General features: G+C 38.3%; 2 protein-coding genes across 2 annotated transcripts in view; one reads left to right on the top strand and one right to left on the bottom strand.

The window, feature by feature from the left end:
• LOC137992105 (amiloride-sensitive sodium channel subunit alpha-like) overlaps window positions 1-5,334 on the bottom strand; it is a 48,148-nt gene extending 42,814 nt beyond the window's left edge. The window contains exon 1 of the mRNA XM_068837219.1: window positions 5,018-5,334. The gene's annotated coding sequence lies outside the window, so the exon portion shown is untranslated. The remainder of the gene's footprint in view (window positions 1-5,017) is intronic.
• Window positions 5,335-5,684: 350 nt separating this feature from the next.
• Window positions 5,685-8,325, top strand: LOC137992107 (5-hydroxytryptamine receptor 4-like). Its single transcript, XM_068837224.1, has one exon. It carries the CDS (start codon window positions 5,685-5,687, stop codon window positions 6,681-6,683), a length of 999 nt encoding a protein of 332 aa, XP_068693325.1. The 3' UTR covers window positions 6,684-8,325.
• Window positions 8,326-11,348: the final 3,023 nt, after the last annotated feature.

Below are 11,348 nucleotides of genomic sequence, written 5' to 3'. Positions count from 1 at the left end.
TGCTGTATTAATCCACGCAGCGCAAAAAATGTCAGTGCACACGAAAGAACACGTTAAAATCTGCTCAATTTGCCCCGGGAGCTTTCTCCCAAATATCGTGGAGCACTTTGCGGGGTGGAAATTCTGCTCCCGAGGATGAAGAGTTCCCTTGAAATCGCTGTATACGGAGAAGCTTAGCTCTAGGAGCGTGCCCCTGGAGTATGCTATAACGGGAGCAAAACCTCTCGTGTGTATCCGGCGGCCTTTAACTGGCATCAAACGAGTTTTCATAATTCTTGAAATAACACTATCCTGAACCTAAGTGTTCCGCAGTGCTTTCCATTCGACCAAAAATTTCGAAAAAACAGGTAAGGAATCGAATAAAAACGAAACTGGGTTCGATTGTAAGATTGTAACAAACGCGCGGAGAAAGATGGTGGCCGCTACGAATATGTTCTTCGTTGTTCGGAAGAATCTTGCGATCGACGACGGCCAAAGTCATTAACTAGCAAATTCAATTCAATATTCCAGAAAAAATTTTTGAAAAGTTGGATATACCTAACGAAGTGAGCCTGAAGTTCCTGAATTTCGGAAGAGCTGGAAATTCGCACTGATCCCATTGGTTCATTCTTCCTCGGGCGCATTTTTTGGGCGATACTCGTTGATATGATTGGTTTCGAATGGAAAACCGGAAAATTCTGTTCCCTTCGCTACACGAAAAATTCGAAATTTTTAACTAAAGCTTGTGGTCAAGAGGAAAGCACTCCAGGTCAGAGCGCACCTTGTACAGTAGTCCGCTGGTCAATCAATTGAGTCAAGTGGCCCGCGATCTTTTCAACGATCAAAAAGAAACGGTTACCTAACTGGAGCTTGTAATAATCAATAAATTGAGCAGAATTTTTAACAATCCGCAGTGGCGCCACAAGTTATCACACTGAGTGGTGCTGATCAATTTATGCATGAATACATTAATCTATATAAAATTAAACAGGAGTCAATTGTCATTTTCACAGGTCGCACACGTTTTAAGGGCGAATATTGTATTTTGTCCATGTTACTAAGCTCAAGCTAAACACAGAATTTCTTTCTTTTCTTCTGAAAAATCTTAAAAACAAGGAACATTGTAAATTTAATTGGATATCAAATGCATAATAATTAAGATGGGGTGGAAGCAATAATTTTCCTATATTAAAGTGACCAATCAAATATCAGTAACCGAAAATGCACCAGTGCTTAAATAATTTCCCGACAAAACGGTAATTTAATAATACAGCTTGCGAGTGGGTTTTAAAGCTTCGAGACCTAAAAGCTTTTATATAAAGTTTCTTTCACATACCATGTTAGTATTATTTGCGGTACAAATTCATCCAATTGCATGAAGAAGACATACGAGAGGCTGTTATTAAGATATACATCCTTAAGACAACGAGAAAGGTAGGCTTTACATGTTTTCAGGCTGAATTACAGTCACAAATAAACTCTTAGCACAATTAAGGTGTGTTTCTGCCGAAATTCATGCACTTGTACATGCAACGTTGCCGACGTACCTAGCGTGATTTTTCAATAATTTGTCAAGGCTAACTGTGTTCTTAACAGAGCGAGGCTCGAAAAAATATCCCGCTACACTGTATTTAATCATTTCAATTTGAATGTTTGAGAGGACATCAAAGTACGCCCGTTCATTGCTGTAGATGACACAAAAAGTCACAAAAGCAAAAGCTGCGGGATAAATTTTACGACATTCTAACGATATTTTTCATGGCAATGAAACGCTAGTATCTTTGTTTATGTTGTGCTACTAGAGTTGTGCTTTCTCTAAAATTTATCTCAGTCTTGAAAGCCATATTAAACACAAGACGCGAAATTGTCAGATTTCCAGCCACAGCTGTGTTGGTCTGTTCATCCTGCTAAATGCATATTAATAATCGGGTCACTTTATTTTATTCTTCGGAAATCAAAAACAATCCTTACGTTTGCAATGACATGCATGTAACTGAAAACAGTACCGGCTTTCATTTTAATCCCCACTTGGGTAACCAAACAAAAACTGAAACAGTTTTATCTCGTTTTACTTTAAATCATCTTGTGAGTAATAACAGCATAAGAGAGCCGGCTGCCTACTAGAGTTTCCTCGATGTCGATCAAGACAGTAGAGTTAAGTTTTATACAGCCTAATATCAAGAGTCACCTGCAAAGCTGCTCTCTTCAGTGAAGCGTTTTTGAATCTTTTAAGGCCACCTCTCAAGTCAATTCCATTCGAATGTGACCAGACCACTTAATTTAGTAGCCTAGCCCATAAGTCAGTATTTTTTACGAAAAAATGAGACAAAAAATTCCGAAAAAAGCAATATTCGTGGGCAATTATTTCATTATAGCTCAGACGTTGCACCTATGAGCTGCTTATAATTTGAACTTAGAATATTTTAGCATAATCATTAAAGGATCAGTATCGATGCTTGCCTGAGGAATATACCAAGAAAAATGAAGCAGTTATCCCGAAGTTCGCTCATTCGTTTCCACTCCACTGTTAGGGGCAACATCAGAAACATTTTCCCCATAACATCGCCACACGTGAGTCGAAATTAAGCGACTGCACTCTTTCGTCGTGTGCGGTGTGCGACACGCTTTCTGAAAATAATGGTCGTTTTCACCACGCAAAATGAGGTTGAATGTTCCACCGCCCTCACCTACACTGTATGGTCTCTTCTTTCATTTACACTTATTCAGGCTGCATAGCCGTTTACACGTGGGAAATCATTTTTCCCATTTTTGATTCTGTAGTTCAATACTTCAATTCCAAAACAGCCCGAAAGCCCTTTCATTTCAAAAAGTGATTCTGCCCACACTGTCAATAATTAGTCCGAAAGCCGGCCGTTTTCCTTTCAAGAAACATTTGCTAGGTTCACGCCAGGACGCTTAATGTTATAAGAAAGCACACTGGACCGTTTGAAATCCGTGAAAGAGTGTATACTGGTAATACTATACGCCGGATGATCAAACGGCTGCATTGACGTTTGAGATTTTCCATTTTATCCTCTATTAACAAATACAATGGAGAAGTCTTCAAGTCAATGAAAATAAACTGATGTACTTCGTCTAAAATTGCGGTCGCAACCTTGCGTTTAGGATTGTGCCATTCCTTTTTTTTCTTTTTTTATATATAGTACGCTCTACAACAGGTGATGGCCGCCGAAGGCCGTGCGTGGGTTTCCATGATACCGGAGCGACTTTCGCACCGGCACGAGTTCACCGCGATTGTTGCATTTCATTCGGGTACGAAGCCCCGCAACAGTGTCATGCAAGCAAAAAGCAATCACAATTAAGTTTTGGAATAAACTTGACCTCTCGGTGGACTAGAACACGTAGTGCCTGCGCAAATTTCGTGTTTTGATGTATTCAACGTCAAGTTTGCTTCTTAAGCCTTCATATGAAATCACCTATACGCAACATGTTCCACATCGGGAAGACTACTTGATTTCGCATCCTGTTTATGTTGCCGCTAAAATCCGTTCTCAGGTTGAATCTGTTTTTACCTACAATAGGTTAAATTGGTAATCCTCATATAATACAAAAACCGATAAGATGATACGAAACATAAGTTAAGAAAATGTGTTAAGATGCGTAAGACACTGAGAGTTTGAGGGAAGGTGCAAGTGTTTTCAATCCTTTTGGGGGTGGGGGAGTGCATATTCAACCACCAATTTACCTACTGTAGGTAAAAACAGATTCAACCTGAGAATGGATTTAACCGACAACATAAACAGGATGCGAAATCAAGTAGTCTTCCCAATGTGGAACTCGCGCAGAAAGGGGGGGGGGGGGGGGGGTTCTCATCTAAACAGGACCCACTGGCAATTTCGAGCACCTCAACTGTGGGGGTTGCGTTAATCGTGTACGTTACTTTAGTGTTACAGGGCCGCCAAATGTGTTTTGTTCAATATTAATGCTATTTGTTCTTTGTCGAAACTGACTTTGTCTAGCTTTTCCTTGTTTTTTGTCGTTGTTTAAATGACTGGTTTGACGGACACATAGTCTAATCCTCTGTTTTTTATTCCTTTTTTTTTAGTGTTTTTGAGTTAGCTTTTTTTAACTTGGTCTACTTAGTAAATTAACCAATATCAAAATACCATAATATTCTTTGTTTGTCCCTCCAAAATTTTACACAAGCGTTGTTACCAGTTTCTCTTGAGACCATTATAAGTCCAAAGAGAAAATAAAAACAATGCTTTTGCAAACTTTTGGAGGGACAAATAATGGTATTTTTGAAATTGACGTATTTGTCGCAACTGTATTAAATGTTATCCCACGCTTTTCTCTCAGTAAAAATCATGAATGCTCTTACCTTTCTCTTGAAGTTTTACAGAAAATTGTTTTTGTCATATACCGCACTTTATTGTCACCACGATAAAGCAATTTTATCCATCCGAAAATAATAATAAAATTCACGGTATAAAAAAAAATCGAGAAAATGGTCATCACAAGGAAGCCTTTTTGCGTGATACTCAGGTGGGCGATCAATAGGCCGTATATGAAGCGTTTTGAGCCATTCATGTGAGTTGTGGAAGGAAAGTTAAGAATTACGACATGGCAAAGGATACTAAAAACAGAAAGGCTGTCTATCAGATATTACCGCTAGTTTCCAAGAGAATATTTCCTACAGATGTTATCAGTAGAAATTGTAATCAGCTACAAAGTGTACAGTAAGATAACCAGTAACAACTGAAATTCCGATCAACTCAAAAATGAAAATGTTGGATATTAGAACCTGTGAGAAATTACTTTCCCGGGATTGATATGAAGTAAGAGAACTGTATGCTTGCACATTGTGCTTTGCAAATTGGAAAAATATTCCAAGAAAACAAAAGAAAATTAAAACTCGCTTTAGACAATAATCAGAGTATAAGTCAGCAAACCCAACAAGCTGGTGACGCATCGTTCCCTTTTCAATCATAGGGACCTCGACAAAGCTTTCTCCTTTTTTTTTTTTTTTGCTTGTTTTTTTTTTTTTTTAATTTTTAGTAAGACTAACAAAGCTAACCTTATTCCATGGATTGCAACTGAAAGTATAATTTGCACCTGACGCAATGTTGAATTAGGAATACAATTCTTCGCGCTTCCTGAGAGCCAATTCATCCGTTCACTTTTACTAAGTGTCACTCGTGCATTATCAGCAGTTAAACATATTTTGCATCGATGTCGAGAGAGATCGAAGCTAAGACGCCTTTCGTTTTTTTTCAAGGGCAACTTGAACAAAAAAGCACGACGCTTACAACTGAAGTGCTTTGAAAAAGATGACAGCTTAAAATAATAGTAGTATAATAATGATTTTTTTTTTGTCTCATTAACAGCAACAGAAGGTTTTTATTGCTGAGTGCTTGTGGTTTGAACACACTGTGAAGAAAACACGTTGCTGGAGCCACATCGCCTTCGAATGCAAGACCGAAATGAGCAGCATGGACTATTTCGATTTGCTGCGGTTATAGCCATGAGAAAAATCCACAATTTTTCAAGAACATAAAAGCTGCGGTTGTATTTAAACAGCTGACGGCGGATCCAACATGATGTACAAAGTGATTTGCTCTGTCCGCGCAACCAAATACATTTGAATATATAAAGAAAGGCAAAAACTTCTATAGGACAACTCATCGCCAGTTCAACACCGCCTGTTGGTGGCATACAAACTTTATCAAACGAAACTTGACGTCATGGCCAATGAAACCAGAGATGACGGAACATCTTGGACCGAAGGGAAAGCAGAGTTACACGTAATTCTGCTATGCTCAGGCGTGCTCATTTTAGCTGTTGTTATCATTGCTGGAAATTCTTTAGTTATTGCTTCGGTTTTAACGAACCGACGTCTTCAAACGAAGACAAGCGCGTTCATCACAAGTCTTGCAGTTGGTGATCTAATGATTGGGTTCCTTGTGATTCCACTTATTGTAGTCTCCAATACAGTGGGACCAACAGTACGAAATGGAATCATTTACTGTCGTGTAACCATTTCAGTGACAATCACACTTATGTTTAACTCGGTGGCAAATTTGGGTGCGGTAACATTCGATCGTTTCTTCGCCGTGGTTGTTCCTCTTCGCTACAAGTCAATAATGACTAAGAGAGTCATCGTTCCGATCATTGCATCTGTTTGGGTTATTTCTACGATCTTTGGCTTTATTCCTTTCATGGGATTTTGGCGCACTCGCAACAAACCCGGACACCACAACGAGTTATTTTGTCAAGTGCCATTAAATCTCGCCCCGGGGTTCATTCTAACTGTTTGTGTTGCTAGCCTTTTCCCCTCCGTTTTCGTCCTCGCGGCTTACATTAAAATCTTACAAACCGCGTGTTATCACGAAATGCAAATCGCATCAGCTATTAACAGTGTTCTTCGCAATCAGACCGATGCTAAATTCAACATGATCAGAGAGACTAAGGCGGCGAAGATGGTGGCAATGGTTCTCGGTACATTCATCTTCACATGGTTGCCTCTTTTTGTAATAATGATAGTTGATGTCGCAGTCAACAATTCTGTAAACCCGTATGTGTATGCTGGAGGTGTCATTTTTGCAACACTCAACTCCGCGTTGAATCCACTTATCTACGCTTCTATGAACTCAGAGTTTCGAGACACATTTAAGGCGCTTTTAACTTGCAACAGCCAAGAACAATCGAACCGCATTGTCCCTGCTGAAATGGATCCCTCATAAAATATTGACACAAAAAGACGCCTCTTATAGCTCTACGTGTGCGACATTTTCTGTACAAATATGATATGATTCGAGTCGTGTTCCTTCGATCAAGTGTGCCTTTTGTGCTGTCACATCCCGAAGATTTTCGAATGTTGCCGAGCGAAACATTGAGATTAGCAGCAAGGACTAGATGGCCTTAGCCTGTTTAAAAGTGGCGAATTAACTTTAAAGAAACGAACTACGAAGATTCGTCAAGGAGTTTCTCATGCATGAATTAAATGTATTGCAAAGCAACTTGATGTGGTTGAATGTGGCGAATTAACTTTAAAGAAACGAACTACGAAGATTCGTCAAGGAGTTTCTCACGCATGAATTAAATGTATTGCAATTATTATCAAAATTTGACGGCAAATTTAACATTTCTGAATAGAACTAAGGACAGTAAATGGAAGCAATGTGTTAAGTTCCTGCTTTCTATCGCGAGAATACTATTCTCCGTAACAGTTTAATGAAGCAGGATATCCTAGATCTGTCATTAGTTATTGATAAATCAATCAAGAAAATGAGTTAGGGGGAATGAAATGAACAAGAAAACAAAAATGGCTGCTTCGTGTGGGGTGAGAAAAGGCGTGAAAATCCTTCGGCAAATTAAAAAATTGACGCCAGTTTTTATTTGTCTGTCCTCTTACTCATGTTGTAGATCCGCGTTATGACGTAATTTAGAGCAAAGACACAAAAACTGGCGTCAATTTGTTCTTTACAAAACCAAAAATGAAAAAGGGTCTTTTTCCCGGGTTAAATGAACAGAAAAGAAAATATGCAAACACTAAAATGTATGCAGTTTTCTTCAAACTGGCGCAACTATCGTCAATAACTTTTCTCGTACGCTCATTTGTTGTTGTCTTCGTCTTCTTTTCTATCGTTTTTCCAAAATAAAATTGCCTTGGAGAGGATATTAAGAAAGTGAATTCGAGTGTCAAATCCGTGATGGCAGCTTAAAGGAAAAAAATAATCCTTAGCTTGTTATCTAACAAGTAGCCCACTCTCATTTCATTGAAAAGTTACAAAACATGAATAGGACAAGCAGTTAGTCAACACAATTACTTTAGTTTCGCGAGGCTGGATTTCGCTCACGCAAGCACAGAATCAGATTTAAATTAAGTTATCAGTACCGTATGAATTTGATTTCTCCGTTTCTTAGATATATTGAGATAACATTAAATGATGAACGATATTTTTCTGCGGAAATTTTTTTACTTCATTTATGTTCCAGAGACAACAAGATGAAGTCCGATCTCATCCTAAAGAAAGAATTGTAAACCGCCATGAAACTTCGTGATATGTGCGGTATATAAATCCTAAACCATACAAGAGCATGATTTCCCCTGTAATTAAATCTATTCGGTAATTGAATTACTTCAATCAGAAAACCAAACTTATTCACTCTCTAATGAAAGTTCTTTAAATTCTTCTCATCCCGTGGGTTCGTTGTAGTCAACTGCTTTAATACTATGGCGCCCTAATCTTTTCCTATAATTAAATTTCTCTTTAAGGAGGTTTTGCAAATACGAACTCGTTTTTGACAGTTAATCAAGGCGAGAGAGTGTGGTCAGTTGTAACTTGTCAAATTTAGTAAAAATGTTCATTAGCCTAACTGTCAAAATAGATGCTGTATTTGAATAAAGATTTTTAATCAATCGAAAGGCAGCAAATGATGATCATCAAAAACGCCGCAACCGTAGATTTGGGAACAAAACATGACAGATCTGATCAGAAATTACTTGCTTATTCAAGTGTCGAAGGGGTTTTCGGACTGTTTTCCTCTCCTATCAGACTTGCTAATTGGCTTAAAAATCTTGCGCTAAGTTTTCAGCTAATCATTACAGACAAAAACGAAAACAGTTTTATCCTCGATCACGTTTTCTCCCACTTAGCGCCAGCGGCATGTGTTCGCTTTCACTCGTATGAGTCTTTTTTTTTTATCAGACTTTCAGGCTGCGATTAAGAATATTAGTTAAGAACGTCTTTATTTTGCTCTTTGTTTTTTTGCTTTTGTGAGTAGTATAAATGAGGGTAAAAAAACAAAGTAAAACTGTAGCTTAACAGGAGAATTAACTCAAATACTTAAGCCTGGTTTTCACTAGTGCTTATATTTCACCGTGAAAACGGGATTGACGCAAGCATAAGCACAAGCACAAGGATCAAAAATTTTCCTTTTCCTTGTGGTTGCGCTTAAGCTTGCGTTCATGTGAAAACGAAACGCAACATAAGCACAAAGACATTTGCTACGTCTGGCCAATTAAAGCACTCGTTCCAGATCCCACGCGTCCGAGCATTAGAGCAACATGGCGGATGCCGTATTTGATTTTGATTCCAATGTCGACGTTCGTTTTCATTAGCATAAACTACTTATCCTTGAGCTTGTGCTACTGAGCGCTTGTGCTTGCGTCGCTGGTGAAAACCAGGCTTAATGAACGTTTTTTTTTTTTTAATTAACAACTTCACAGTGGTTTTCTTATGGCATGATACACTGAATATTTCTAGTTTCTAGAAAAACTTTGGTGCTGCGTCGGTGGGAGACGGAAACATGAAAATTGGGTTTTATCAAATGAGTTAGGCTATACCAAAAATGATGAATTTTTCTCTAACTACAACGGACCAAAATCTGATCTTTACAAACGTTCCATCGATGACTGCGTCGGCGCTATTTCATCCAGCAGAGAGGAACTCAACCAATTCATTACTTCAGTCAATTCTTTCCACCCGGCTCTAAAATACACCTGGGAAATTTCTAATGTCTTCCTCGACATTAAACTTTCAATTAACGGCAACGGTTTATCTAAAAGCGTGCACTACAAACCAACCGATTCCAATAACTATTTGCTGCATTCGTCCTCTCATCCAAAACACGTAAAAAATGCCATCCCATTCTCTCAATTTCTTAGACTGAGGCGCCTCTGTAATCGCGACTCAGACTTTAACAGCACTGAAGTGCGACGAAATGTGCCAGTTTTTGAAAAAAAAGGGGCTACCCTGACTCCGCTGTCACCACAGGCAGGCATCGTCATTGGTGCCCAAGAAATCGATAGAGAAACCGCACTACAAACGTCGCAAAACGAAATCAACAGAATTCCATTCACCCTCACCTACCATCCACAAAACCGGCCGTGCAGTCAAAAATGTCATTCTCAAAAACTTCAAAATTCTCCGCAATGATCCCGAAACTATATATATTCCCTCTACCACCACTTATTTCATTTAAACCCGACAAAAACAAAGGTAACGTTCTAGTTACGACCGCATTTAAGTTTGACAATCAACCAGGAACTTTCACGCACACGATGCAAAACTTGTCCTTTCATTTCTAACATCTCAGGACCGAATCGGTTCCGATAAAATCACTCTACATCCAGCTCCGTAAATGTCATCTATTTTATATCCTGCACCTTACGTAAGAATATCTACATAGGTGAAACAGGGAGAAGATTAGCGGAAACCTACGGGATGTAGAAAAAACGACACAGATGCCTCAAAACCAGGCGCGCCATTTTAATCTTCCTAATCACTCCCACCACAGCAGGACAATTTGCGGCCTATCCTCACACAACGGGAACAAAGAAAGCCGCAAAACTCTCGAACAAAAAATTCATCTTTCAACTAGGTACACTCTATCCTCATGGAATCAATGAGAAGCTTTTTAAGAATATTATGTTTATTATCTTATGCAATTTCTGGATTATTGTTTTTCCGTAAAAATTGGTGTAAACAGAGGCTTCGTATTTCAATGAATTTCGATTGATTAGATATCTTTCTGTTCTTTGCAATTGGAACTCATATGCAAGTCAATGCCCCTTTTGAAGTGTATAATGTGTTTCTGAAAGATTGAAAAGGATTATGAGCGATATTTAGTCCAAAGCAATCTTTGGTGTGAACGCAATCTTGAAATACACTTGCAGGCTGTGTTATTGTATTGCAATTGCTTTATACGGATTCACTCAATTGCCATTGGGTTCAAACTGGTTTATTCATCTAATGGAATATTGTTCGAAATTTGAAAATAGTTACAGATAATTTCTTGATACCGATTCAGTGAAATTTGATAAATGACAGAGTGATATTTACCCAGTGCATAGTTAATATAACTATGCCCAGTGGTGTCTTGTAGTAAATCTTTTCTGTAAACAATGAAAGTTTGTCCAAGCTCGGAGTTAATTAGACCTTAATCTCATTTATGGAGAATGGAACCAAAAGGTCGAGACAGCAGAAAGCAAATCGTTATCTTTAAGAAAGTTATGACATTTTTTAATTTTGAAGACATGTTTCGATGTTACAAACATCATCGTCAGTTACAAAATATTTGAAAAACCGACTCAAGGACTCAAGGAGGCTATGCATATAAATTGGGAACAGCCTAATTTAAACCAACAAGTTCATCACGTCAACCTGACACTTACGCTTTAGGCTCTACATTCTTTCTAACACTCTGTAACTCACTCAAATATGTATTTCTTGTCACTTAATCATATTTAATTATGCAAGTTTCGCCTAGTTGTTATATAAGTCCTAACGGTTTTTCAAATATTTTGTAACTGACGATGATGTTTGTAACATCGAAACATGTCTTCGAAATTAAAAAATGTCATAACTTTCTTAAAGATAACGATTTATGGAGACAAATAATGA

Source organism: Montipora foliosa, chromosome 2, assembly GCF_036669935.1.
Source record: "Montipora foliosa isolate CH-2021 chromosome 2, ASM3666993v2, whole genome shotgun sequence".
Taxonomy (NCBI): domain Eukaryota; kingdom Metazoa; phylum Cnidaria; class Anthozoa; order Scleractinia; family Acroporidae; genus Montipora; species Montipora foliosa.
The sequence above is the reverse complement of the archived record's forward strand: the minus strand, read 5'-3'. Positions and strand labels throughout refer to the sequence as shown.